At 29.0% G+C, this 14,847-nt stretch overlaps 1 protein-coding gene across 6 annotated transcripts in view; it reads right to left on the bottom strand.

Moving 5' to 3' along the window:
* Positions 1 to 14,847, bottom strand: part of sei (potassium voltage-gated channel seizure) — a 136,106-nt gene that overhangs the window by 42,131 nt on the left and 79,128 nt on the right. For 5 of the 6 annotated variants that reach the window (XM_089228280.1, XM_089228282.1, XM_089228284.1 and 2 more), the window contains 4 exons: positions 12,502 to 12,619; positions 12,203 to 12,274; positions 8,784 to 8,920; positions 3,226 to 3,306 (listed from right to left, as the gene is read on the bottom strand). In XM_089228280.1, coding sequence (XP_089084406.1) covers positions 3,226 to 3,306; positions 8,784 to 8,920; positions 12,203 to 12,274; positions 12,502 to 12,619 — 408 coding nt within the window. The remainder of the gene's footprint in view (positions 1 to 3,225; positions 3,307 to 8,783; positions 8,921 to 12,202; positions 12,275 to 12,501; positions 12,620 to 14,847) is intronic. The other variant, XM_089228283.1, reaches the window with a different exon arrangement.

A 14,847-nucleotide genomic window follows, 5' to 3' on the forward strand; every position in this document is an offset into this window, starting at 1 on the left:
TTCTCCAAAGCGTTAAAAATTCCAAGCAACTGTTTTTTTCTTTCTTAATACATAATTACGTTTACAGAAAATAAGGAAAGGAAAAAATATCAAAATAGATTAACATTGTTAACACTTTGAAAACTAACGTGCGTTTTTTTTTCTTTTCTTTTGTCAGCAGTAGTTCATTGAAACAAAAAAAAATAATAATACACATATATTTATACGCTTTTAAAAGAAAAAGTACAAAAGTGTAATTAAATTTATTTCGATTTTTGTGACGTTGAATTTTCGACAACTTTAATCTTTCTACACTTAGTAAAATTTATACTGATCGTTAATTGTGCATCTGGTGGACAGGTGACGCCTCTGTATACAATTTAGAAATTCTTTACAATAAACTTTTATATTATTATTAATTTTTTAATGATTATCAAAAAACTACGATAACAACACATTACATATTTTATTAGTACGCTTTCTGATTATTGATTAAATCATACACCGTCTGATTGTGAATAATATATGTATACATATAAGTTATTATGGTATATGCATTGTATATGAATAATTGTATAATTTTTGACTGAATAATAATAAAATATTGAAATTATATCATCCATACGTGCTTTAATAATTACACTTTCAATTTGATATAATAATTTTTATGTTTTGTACACTAAAAAGTATAAGTCAATACAATTGTAAAAAAATATTTATAATTATTATAGCCTGATAATTGTGTTTAAAACGGTACAATAATTACTTAAGCAATTGCAAAAATGTATAGTTACATTTCCGATATTTAAATTTTTGAATTTTTACCCTATTATTAAAAATTTTTACTTAACATAATCATAAATTTATGGATTCTTCTTTTTGGAGAAGCCAGAGTTTCACTTTTAAACGTAACTGACTGAAATGAAAGACTTTTTCACTCAAAATTTTAGAAGTTCAAAAAATATTGAAGTAAAGCCTGAAGATTCCACTTTACATAATAATTATGATGTCAGAATTTTGTCTTCAAATGCTTTTTTTCTATTTATTTGGATTCATTTTTTCATTAATATGCACATTAGAAAATTATGGTTCAATATTGTCACCAATCTGCAGTTATTGAAATAGAATATTCTAGCTATAGGTACTTCTATCGGTTAAATGCATGGAAAAAAAGTTACTGAGATTGTCAACTTTGTTTATTTCAAGTTTTAGTGGTCAAAAAAGACAAGTGAACTCTTGTAATGGACTTTTTTAGATGTATTACTGATTGGATTGGATTGAGTGCAGACTTCATTAAGTTATTAATTTTATCAACTAAATTCCAATCGACTAAGTTTGATATTTAGTAAATTTCAAAACCAGCTTATAATTGTTTTTTTTTAAGTTTATGTAACAAACAATAAGTTATAAAAATGAATCTCACACAGAGCTTAAACTATACCGGAAATCAAAATTATACATTGATGTATTATAATATATAATTTGTTCAATAATTAAAAATGACTATAATAATATATGTTCCCAAGTCATATAATTATGAGTACCGTTATTATCTAATGGTTAGAAATATTTTAGCACTGTTTTGCTTACGAATTCGATTATAACATGGAAAATGTTAAAACGTAGACTGTCAGTATTGCTGAACTCTAAAAAAGTTCTTTTATCAAATTGTGTACCTATTTTACGATAACGTAGTTATATTATAAATATGTATATGTCCCCACATAGCCATTCAACTACCCGATTCCATCATTAACATTTGTACATATTCACTCAGCACTCTAAACAATTTGAAATATAATTTACACTCAAGCATCCTAGCAATCAAAATAAGCAACATCATTGAAAAAGCCAACAAGAACATACGGTTTATATGGACACCAAGTCATTGTCGAATAGACTGCTCGTGAAGCAGTAAACAACCCTCTGACCGAAATACGCACGTACTGATCACTCATCGGCATCCACAGAAATGTCAACACCTTTTGTACCAATTTATGGGAATCTGAATTGCGGCACACGCCCAATAATAAATTAAGAGAAATAAAAAATACTACCGAATACTGGCGTAAACCCCATTCATCAAACCGTAAAGATGAAGTAGTTATCAGTAGACTACGTATAGGTCACTCAAAGATGTCCCATGGACATGTTATGCGCAGAGAAGAACCTGTAATGTGCCTCTAACCTGCGGAGAACCTCTCACAGTCAAGCATCTCCTTATCCACTGCCGTATCCATATAGATACCAGAAAAAATCTAAAATTGCCCGACAATCTTTTTGAAGTCTTCAGCCCTACCTATGACAACACCAACAAAATAATTACATTTTTAAAACAAATTGATATGTATAATCTAAAGCCGGATTCACAGCTACGTCGTGTGTCGTGTCGTGTTGGTCAAATCGCATTCTGATTGGACGTTTAACTTCTGGTAAGTTGGTATAACCAAGTTTAAACCGAGGATACCTAGAATTGAATACATCTCAACTTTTGTCGTTTCTGGTATAAGCGGTTAAAGAGTGGTTATAGATTATTAATTTACTATCACTATTATTATTGAATATTGACTAAAATGATATGACTGTGATTACTGATAACAAATTAGTAATTTCAAAACAATATGGTGGTTAACATTGTAACCATAGTTACCATGCCCACTTCTTCACATCGCACGGCACGACACACGACGTAGCTGTGAATGCGCCTTAATTTAAGAACCTATTGTATAACCATATTTTACTATGTACTAAATAGTAATTTTGTTACAAGCTAGAATAAAAAAAAAAATATATGTCCCAAAATTAGCCAATTTATGTGTTATATTTTTTTTCCTAATTAGTCTAAATGAGTTTAACACATCCCAAAACAACTCGTAATATCAAACCAACTTCAATCGGTTGAAATTATGACTTATTATATAAAATATTGATATGCATAGTAACAAAGTTATATAAATGCGGTGTCACTATTTATAATTATTTTTAACTGGTTGTAATAACTGACAGATAAATACTTTACACCAAATTTTTTTAAATACTGTATTAACATACATTTTGTATCTATCTTTTAACTTATAAGCAACAACTATACTATAGAATTATATTATATAATCATTTTCGTAAGGATTTGACGGATAATGTACACAGACATTTTCAAACCGTGATTAAACATTTCATATTATAATAATAACTGTATAAACGATAATTCAATTAACATATATTATTATTATTGAATTAAATTTTTACCTGAGCAACTTTTTCTCCCATGTTTGGCGTGTGCAGAGCACCTTGAAAAAATTTTGCTGACCCATTGTCTTGGATGGAATACTAGAACAATATTGAACAATGAAGTCATTAAATCATCATATCTGCGTGTCTAAATACATTGACGGTTAGTGTGATAATAATAGTATAATACAATATTATGTGGTTTTCGATATAATATAGGTAGGCGAAAAAAATTATTATATGGTTTATAAGTGTATCCTGAGTGTGCTAAAAATTCCAAGCAGTAATTAATACTATATTACGTACTACGTACACGTTGTGCACTAAAGATTAAGCATTTAAACTACAAAAAAAAAGCACTAACACGTTAACCTCATAATAGTACCATGTTTACCGTGGTACAATTTAATTGATTTAATTTTTAATTTAATTAATTAATTGATTTAGTAGTTTATTGTTGTGTTTTCAAACAATTATCGACTTACAGCCTAACTTTTAGACCCTATAGTATGATAATAATATAGTCGTCGATCTTATTTTCAGTTACACAATGTGTATAATAAGTTTTGAGACAACCGTTCTAAAATTAATACTAGTATCTACATAATTATGAAATTCTGGGAAGTTATTATGATAAAATCTAAAAATGTTTTTGGTTCACCTCTGTAAAAATGTTAACGCATTAGGCCCGATTTGTGGAAAGATTGGTCTTTTTTGCTTTAAAATAACGCCCCAGCACACACCACGTTGATTGTTACTCAATGTTTAACCAAAAAATGGTTCCATTACTCATCCCCCCCCCCAACCGAACTCATCAGATTTGAGTTCTCCGAACTCCGAACAAAATTCGCGTGTGACAATTATTATAAATGCATAAAAAATTATATCAACGTCGAAATTATAAAACTTATTGACGAGTGCGAGCAAAATGAACCAAGAACGGAATGTAAAACAAAACATAGGCAGGTCATAATTACGTTTAAAATCAAAATCGTACGGTGGCGTTTGACGTTGAATATAAATCAAACCGGGCTTTGTACAGATCATAAATAATATAAGCATATTATTTTCATTATTATGTAAGTACTCGTATTATGGAAAATTGAAAATTTAGGGAAAACTGTGATACTATATTATTATAAATAATGTGTTGAATAAAGGCCGAGCACGTGCAAAATTTTATAAGGCTCGTCTGTACAGGGTTATTCTGATTATTCACCAATCATGCTCTCTACAATTTCTTGTTTGACAATATTGAATAAATTCAAATTTGGATTTTTGACATTTTTAAACATGTAGGTAGGAAGGTATTAAAAGATCATTATGTATTCAATTATTCAGATATTTTATACCATTTAAAAAGTGTCATGTATCGACACAAATTTCTTGTTTTTAAATGAAAATCATTTTTTTACTCAAATCACTCAAACCTGCACATGTCTAAATTCATGTGAGTTTGTCGATAATCGCATATAGTATTAATAAAAATAATAATACCACGTCGAGGATGAATATAATTATGGAAATTTTATGACGTACATTGGACACGGTTATTATTAATTTTACGACTTGCCCCGGAACATAGCAATATAAATGGTTTTGAGCTCGTGTTTAAGTTTCAACTAAGTCTGTCAACGGATTGGTAGATTGCAGACGAATAATCTATATATTATAAATTTATGGGGGACTATATTATAATGAAAGAATAAAGAGTTTTCCCCTTTGTGCCCTAACTTTTGATGGCCAGGAAAGAAATTTCACTTACATTATTAAAAACATTAAACGCATTATTATTTTTTAACATATTATACTTTTACTTATATTAATATATAAAAAATATTAAATTAATGCTACAATTTTTTTTTTTAAATTATATAAAATATGTACATAGCTACCGTAAACATGTAATTAAAATGGTTATGAAGAGTAACTATTATTGAAATAGATAAAACTATATTTGTGTTTGAATTAAAGATAATATTATATCGAAAATTATGTTCAGCAAATCAATTGTATCGTTTTTGTAGTTCTTGAGCTATAGTGTGGTATATTTTGTGAAATTATCACATGTATAACATTTTTCCTTAAACAAAAAAAGTGCATATCCGCCTATGATTATAATAATTAGTGACGGTATTCCACGATAATGTTATCCGGTATGCGCTTAGAGTGACATAATTACAACAGATGTTTTTGGCGCTTAATCGTCGACGGTTGCTCAAATTTCAAGATCCCGCCCGTTGAAGATCGCGTGGTTGTCGGTAGTGGAGGAAAGGTTATTTACTATAACACTGCAGATGACAGTATGTTGGACATTTCTTTCTTCTTTAAACAGACATTTTCTCTTAGAAATATTTCCAAGCAGCTTTATTCTCAAATTTGATTCACCCTACGCTTTATTCTTAACTTAAATCACATTTAGGTTAAATATTGTCCAATCATGAAACACTGAAATATCGAGCATCATGTTGTTTTGTTAATTACAGTGTAATTTTTTGATTTGTGACTCAATTCACGAATTAATTTTCAAAAATTTGAAATACCCATAGATACTTATAATGACCTATTTAACCATTTTTAAGAATTACCCACGTATATCCTGTAATGCAATTTTTTTTTGCAATTAAAAATAAAAAGCAGATAATTTTTTGAAAATGTTAATGTTTCAAAATCGAAATCCGAACAAGAAGTTTTTGATTGATTTAAGTTTGTTATTTTTTTTGTAGATTTGTTAGAAGTAAAAACTATGCTAATTCTTAAAAATTATATAGTAAGTAACTTAACTTTCAACATTTTATATTTTGTAAAATTTTCCTAACTGTAATAAGTACAACCTAAATAAAAATTACTCATTAGATTTAGTATTTTTGTAAAATTATTTTTGAGTTCTATTATCCTTAATTTATTTTATTACAATAAGTTTAATGACCCTGTATGTCAGTAACACTTTATAAGAAACAAAAAATAAAAATATATACATTTTATTAACTCAGAGACTTCTATGTCAAATTTTAGTTAGACTATACATTGGCATTTTAAAAAGTACAAACTGCTTCACTGCTTCAGAATTTATAGTAAATCAGCTTAGTCTTCATTTGAGAAAAAAAAAGAAATTTGCATCGATGCAACAGACTTCTTGAAAGGCTTAATAAAACTAAGTATTCGAAAGTATTATGGTCCAAAATATACTTAAAATTAAAAAGTTAAATATAGTCAATTTTAAAGGGAATGACGCGGGTGAATCGCTCCGGTTATCTGACTGCTATAAGATACTAATAACTTCAATTTATAAGTTTATTTTAAGGTGATCACTTTTATACTGATTTCGTTTTGAATTTTCCGGGGTGAAAATATCCATCAGGGTGTCAACGCAATATGTCAAGAAAACCTTTCCCTGTAGGGGTGGTGCACAAGGGAAGCGAAAAATGTCTCCTCTTAACACCCGCCATGTGCACGTCAGTCGATGTCATTGTTTTAGTGCCACGCCGAATACCCACGTCATATATTATTCTCAGATCTACACGCGCAGCACAACACTCATTCATTTGAATATATCTAATAATACGATAGCATATATATAGACATAAAGTTACATATTATTAGTACATAATATTAAATCGTTCCTACGGAGAAAATAATATATATGCGGCGAATATAATGTCTAAAATTAAACATAATAACGTAATGGAGGAACGAGTATAGAATAAGACTATGAAGGAGAAGAAGAAGAAAAAGAAAAATGACGATACCACAATCCATATATTATGTGAAAAATAATACCAGAACACAAATTGTGATTGAAAGGCACATCGTCATTATTGCGTGTGCGTATGTGTGTGTGTGTGTGTGTGTGTGTGTGTGGATATTTTGGCCACGGACCAAATAACAGAGGAACGCGTTCATTAGGCCGGTCATGAATCGTTAACAATGTCGGAAAAAAAAGTAGAAGTGCGATTTTTTAACGACGACGTTTATTCGTTTTGAGAAAAGAACGTCAGCCCTCCTCCCTACCACCTCTCCACCACCGTTCAACATGGCTTGGACATCAATATAGATATTTCTATCCATACGTTCTTCTTCTTTACTTGAGTATTTTTATTTTTATTTTGTGTTTTCTCACTACTCATTATTATGTTTACCGTACCAAACACGTCCATTACTTTTCGATCCAGCAAACTTAAGCGATATAATATAATATTATGACTACCCAACGACGTCCAGCTGTTTTTATAATATATTATTATTTACTCTTAAAATGTTTTAGGCCAATGTGAAGTGATAAAACTGTCAACCCGAAAAAAACTTAACGTTCCCGTGTAATATGTATTACCTATACATTATACGATTTATTATCTTATGGTGTATTGTTATTGTACAGACTTTTGAGAATATTATAAACCTACAACTCATACCCACTTCGAGTGTATATATAATACGCATAATTTATATTTATTGCTATGATTCGAGTTAAAATCAGATATCATTTAGATGATACATTAGTATTCATAGTTCTAGTGCAATAGTGCAATAGTGCTGACATTGTTATAAATACATCAAAAACAAGAACTTAAATACTAAAACGTAAAATAGCACATTCATTGGGTAATACAGTTATACATAGTCAGAAGAAATAGAAATTCTAGTAACTGTGTCATAATATGGGTTTATAAAATTGTGTTGACTATATACAGTGCAATATGTGTTTTCGTAGGTAGGTTAGGTATAACATAACTGGTTAATTTCTTAACAGTGTTCAGCGTGGTAACATGTTACCTTTTCTATAAAAATATGACATCCTTTGGGGCGTTAACTATATGTTTTGTTTGTACTCAGTGATTTGGAATTTCAGATTTAAATATATGTAACGTAATTCATATTTTCCCTATTAGAGGAGTTATGGAAGCTTATAAGTAGTAACTTCGATGTCAACCGCCATTACGAATACGTATTTTGTTTTTTATAATATATTATCTTTAAAATACTCTAAGTGGAATATCTACGTCTGCTGAATAAATTCTAGCAGTCATCATTTATGGATGACACCTGCTACGTTAAAAGCAGATCTATATTTCCACTACTGTTTTGTATTATATTATACAGTATACACCCATTCCAAGTAAAATATCTTTGTTATAAGCTATACGACGATGTAAAACATATTTATCAAAAATAAAAATTCGTCCGACTTTCACATTGCCAGCATAGTCGCTATAATCGCGATGTTCGTTCATTGTGAGAAAAACAAAATGTGTATCGCACGCGGTAACAACGGTATTGATAATAAGTTACACTATTGTTAGGTTCATAGAATAATAATATTAATAATAATAATATAGGAGGTAGGTATAACACGCCCTCTTGTATATCATTATTATTAAATTTAAAGTGGGTAGATAAATGTCTTTGGGAAATTAAAGTGACAAAACCGCGGCGGTGGCGTTTAATCGAGAGTTGATTGATTCGATCGTTTCAGAGGCTGCTACTGCTGTTGAATGCATTATTGTTATTATTACTATTATTTTAACCTTTCAAAAAGAACAATAATAATAGCTTGTGATCATATCATTTCCACGTACTTTGTATTTCAAGCTGTCCGTGGCCAGGTTTCCCAACGACGTAGAATGGTCCCATAGCGTTGACGTATTGTACTTCTGCAAATCGGTTTCAGATGACGTGTTCGGAAAACTTTTGCCGGTAAAATGGCTCCTGTAGGCTACAAAATTACATTAGTTAATATACACTTACGTTCGCAGTAAAGCTGCGCCGTTGATGGACAAATGCAAACAACGTTTGCTACGGGCAAAAGCTATGCGTGTTTAATATTTACGTATAACATGCGCTTAATTGCTAAATATATTGTTAGTAAGATACCTTAAATTTACCATTAAAAATAAAAAGAGTAATAAATTCTACGCATTAAAAAAAATAAAAAAAACTATACCCGGATAAGCTAATAGGTACCTACTTACACATCTATTAAACTGACTTTATTATTTTTTATTATACGATTCGTTTTAGCGCGTGAATAAAAGAGTACAAATATTTGAATCTACTTTCATTGGTATACAAGTCATAGAATTTAAATTTATATTTACTTCATGTAAATCGCTATTTAATTAAAGTAATATACGTGGATATTAGCTTTCAACGTTATAATATAGTGTATTTCAATATATTTTATTAAGAATAAGATAATACGATAAACATAATGCTAATATTATGATCCATTTAATTTAAGTTTAGTTTGATGAAAATGTTGAAATATTGAATTGCTCGTTTATTCACTGTTATATTATTATATTTTATTTGACGCAGAGTTGGTATTTAATATTTTATTATAATTAAATATTGGAGTAGTAATGTATTTGTTTAGTAATATATTATGAGTTTATTGAAGGTATTATTATATCAATATTTAATACCTAAACGAGGATAATATCATCTGCACTTAGTTTCCCCTCTCAAATATAACATATTAACATATGCGAAACGTAGAAAATTTGAGTTCAGAAGAACTAATTTTGCATTGTTAGCTTGATTATTATGTTGAATTAGTGTTCTATCATATTCAAAGATAAGGATATCTTATGAAGAACCTCATATAATTGTATTAATGCTTTAATTTTAAAGTGAGTAACAAGAGATATGTAAAATATTACAAATTTAAAATGCACATAATAAGACTTAAAATTAAAATTTAAGTCAATTAGGTACGTAGATATTTTTTTAATTTATTAATAGGTCATTCCACTCTTATATTGAACCTTACAATACAAAATTCTTTTCATTGAACATACAATTACTTTAGGTATTTTACCTGGTTTGAAGAGATAAAGTAAATATAATACCCTGACTTAATATTTTCTGATTTTTAATATAGAACAATATTATGCTCAATAAATATATTTTAAAAATGTTGATGTAAGTACACATTATTACCCTTAATTTGAGTAATTTTATGCAGCAAATATCATATTTTAATTATGATTTATAAATATGTAGGTAAGTAGATTGTATGTATCTACTTAAGGTATAAAGATTGAGTATGATATATTGCATATAAATCTTACAATAAACTCAATGGTATAAACTAACATTACATTAATATATGGATAATTGATTAATTAATAATACTCATCGCATCATGTACAAATCAATAAATCAGTCAGTAATACCATGCTAATAACTATAAACTGTTAGAATTAATAAGTCAAATAATAATCGAAATATATAATTGATGGAGAGACATTAGTGTATTAATATTTTTGATTTCCTTTTATTTATTTTATTATTTTACTTTACTTACAGGCAACTTGAATTTAAGTAAAACAATTTACAAATAATCCGAATAAATACCAAAGTTGCACACTTAGTCAATATGCCATATTTCTAACATACAATAGACATTACTCTCGAGTTACAACTTTGAAAATATTTGTATTAGTACAAATTTTTTCAAAAATATATAGATGTGAGTAGCTTATTTGTATTTTATTCTAATTAATATTGTGTTTAATTGATAATTAGGTTTTAATATTTTATTTTAGGTACCTAATATAAATTATTCACTACCTATTTAATATTTATACAATAACAATCAGTATTGTTGTAAATCGAATTACGTAATAGAAACAGTAGAGGACCATTTAAATATTTTGTTAAAATATTAGGTATCGCATTCAACACACTGTTAATAATTGTTATTTTAAACGTTCAAACGTTTAAAGTTTTCGGCACTGATATAAATAATATATTACATGATTTATCATCCTTCCAGTGTATTATATTATTTTTATAAAACATAATTAAATTTAGGAAGAATAACGGTTTCATAATAACACTCGGCACAAATTATTGTCACAGAGTTGAAATTTTTTTGAAATTAAAACTGTAATAAAATAAAATAGTAATAAACGCAAATGGAAATGTATATTTTTTATTCATCGCCTATAACATTATTTATTTTTTTATTTGTCACATGTTGCGTAATATTAGTTGAAAAAATCGCTCTTATACATATCTCAAATTTTAAAATTAAAAATGCAAAGTTACAATTTTCTTTATAGTACATAATTTAACAAGCAAGTGAAAGACACAATCCATTTATACGCGATCTTCTATAGAAAAGGTGTAGCTTATAAAATCGCCGTTTTAAACGTTATTAATCGTATTTTAATAATATGATATATTATCACTTCACTTTAATTCCAAAGTGATTAATTTCTGTGACTTCATCCAGTTCTAACTCCTCAAAATTATATGATTATCAAAGTATAGTTCGTTATTTCGTGTTCGTAAATTAATTTATTTTCAATCACACAAATTTAAATTCAAACTAAAAAGAGTTAGTGTTTAATGCAATACTTATAAATTACATATTATTATTTTACAGTTTACATGATGCGTTCCATCCATAATATTACAAATCCTTACATCTCAATAACAATTATTAAGTATCTGTAGTTAAAAAAAATAAAATATGAACTACCGCTTACAGACTAATAATAATAATTAAAAATTAAAACATTACTGAAGTTATTTGATAAATTAAAATATTTTCATCAAAAAGTTTATAACTATTATAAAGTTCCATATAGTATACACTATACATGTTATTTAAAACATTAAAACTAGTAAAATTTGTCAAACAAAATATATTTGGTATTTAACTTTTTTCTACACAAAATTATTTATGTGAGAGCCAAAAATATATATTTATTATAATTGTTATCTACTGAAGTTCCACTGCAATAAAGCAAAAAATTTGTTTTTTATGTATTTATTCAGACATAAAAACAACCAAAATTATATTAAATCAATGATAAATACATTTACGGAAAAATGATTAAAACAAAATTATGCGGGTACTTTTTAGAAAGCTATAACTAAATATTAGGTACACTACACTTCTAGAGTTTATTTTTTAATGATATCAAGTTATGGGTAATTTGATATAGGTAGGGTTTTTATTATTACTAGCATCGTTGTTATATACCTTCGGTAATGATATCGATAGTGTGTGGTCGTTTCGGTCTTTGGAATTGGTCCTTTTCAACGCGTGACGACACTATAGCAGCAAACCATGCGAAGGATGAACACAAACGGTAGTTAAACGCAATAGACACAAAAGATAGATAGAGATACATAGAAACAGGACAGTCAAAAATCAAAAAAAAAATCAAAAAAAAAAATCAAATAAAAAATCAACGCAAATAACCACAAAGTAGTAAGTGCAACAGTTCTCGAACGATCTGTTGATGCACATGATTACAATATTACGACGTAGGTACTTACATACAGAATCGGTGTTGGACCTCGCGGGTGGGCTGCCGAACGATGGATTTCGGTCTGGAGATTTGTTGGGCGTCCTCGGCGGCGAAGGGTGATCGGGTGTCCTGTGGGGTTGACTGATCTAAAATAAATGCACATACGCACGCATATCCATAAACACACCCACGCACGCACACACACACACACACACACACACACACATACACATCGTATATTTTGAAATGTTACATAAATTATATTGCATATATTATTATTATTATGTGGCGGCGGTAACCCGATTGAGCAAAAATAAATTTATTATTTTTAAAGTCCTAAGTGAGAGTACTGTAAAAACAATTTTCTCATATCATGCATCGTTGTAATTTGTTTTGGCGATTCGTCTGCGATCTGGTCCTGTCATGTATTTTCACGTGATTATTACTAAGTAATTACCAATTGTTATCACTACAATTTACCAACAAATTAAATTGTATTTTTGTTTTGATTTTTATATTAACTATAGTACCCTGTCCAATGTCAAATCGGATTTTCTCCGTCTCCATAATAACTTCAGTCATTACACATTGTATGCATAGTTGTTATGTATAGTCAACGTTACTGACACTGTATTGGGAAATATTGAAATGCGCACGAAAATAAGTTTTTTTCTATCAAAAGCATTCTTTTAAACTTATAATGGTTTACTTTGATGAATAAAAAAAAATACGGCAACGTTACACTTTTTTTTATGCTCGAAATCTAGTAGTATTATGGTATTTATTTATTTATTTTCTATTGTTCGATTGCATCTGTACTCTGTAATGAGGCTATGGAAATGGTAAGCTGTGCTCGATCGGGCTGCAGCGCCTTATTAAATACATAATATATATATATTTTTTTTTTTTGTCATATTTATTTAATTTGTACAATCTGTAAGCAAAATATTTACAAAAAGCACAATGGATATATATAATATTAAATATAATAATATAAGTAAGTAGGTAGATAGGTAGGTATTGTGATATTATGTTTTTTTGTTTTTAAACGACCGACGTTCGGCTACTTCTTTGCAAGCCAAATTTCAGTACTTATTTTTGCAAAATATACGTGGCGCACATGTCGTTTTATGCTGCACAAACCGCAGGAAGTCCCGCGGTATGGAGACTTTTTATGGAGGTCGGGTCGGGGAAAGTTAATGGCATTTCCATATTGCACGATATTATTCCAGTCCTCGCCACACCCCGAGATACTCTGTGACCTGCGAGTCCACCGTATATCGCGGAACACGGTCTGTGCGTAAGGTGAAGGTATATTATATTATCGTTATACAACGTAATATATTTAAGCGCTTGAAAAGTTCCCTTGAAATTTGCATCGTTGGATTAAGTTGTAGGTACAGCATAATATTTTGTTTTCGTAAAATACGACATATCTCTCATATATTATAATGCATACCTAATTATTATACGTATAAGTTACGGTACAACGAATTTTATCCTCATCACTCCTGCATTACGCACGTAATTTAATATTAATTCAAGAATAAAAAAATCACAACGTAATCGAAAACAACATTTTGACATTTTTGTGATATTGAATATATTGTAGGTACACTTGAAATTGTTTACCAACATGGTGCTGCATATATGGATAATGTATTCAATTTTGTTGTATTTAAGCAAACATAAACTACCTACGTATACTAACGCATATTATGTAAGGTATATATTTTGATCTAATGAGGATGCACTGATTTACGTGGAGCACAAGACGTAGGCCATGATATTATACCACTCGTTTTACACTTGGGTGTTCAATGATGATGAATATTTAGTTTTAAAATCCACCGAAAGAATACACATATCGGAATGTCACGTTTTTTTTTGTCGATCGATTCGTAGAGACCAGTAAAGCCAGTAAAGGAATAGTACCTGGTAGGTTATGGTTATAATGGATTAATATTTTCAATTATTTTATTATAAACCACTTTTAAATGTTATGGATATTATAATATTATAATAATAATACCAGTTGATCGTGTACGACGTTGCCCGCGACAAATTAAATAACGCCGATGTTACCCTGTCCTAAACAATATGTGAAAACTATAGAAATATCCATTGATAATGGTTGTTGTTAATAGTATACACGATTTTCAATCTGGGTATCACCTATTTCAGCGGTTCCCAAACTGTGCACCGTAGTGTCTTTACAGGGGCACCGCACTGTCGTAGAATTTTATCATTCATTCCATTCATTTAATATATAAATACAAATAAATATATACCTAAATCTTAATATAACTAATTTGCATCATGTAAACCTCTTATTTCAAAAAAGGGCGCTGCGAGACAAAAAATTTTGGGGACC

The sequence above is a fragment of the Diuraphis noxia genome, unplaced genomic scaffold (genome assembly GCF_037042655.1).
Source record: "Diuraphis noxia isolate RWA-SAM2 unplaced genomic scaffold, SU_Dnox_SAM2 contig0005, whole genome shotgun sequence".
Lineage (NCBI taxonomy): Eukaryota > Metazoa > Arthropoda > Insecta > Hemiptera > Aphididae > Diuraphis > Diuraphis noxia.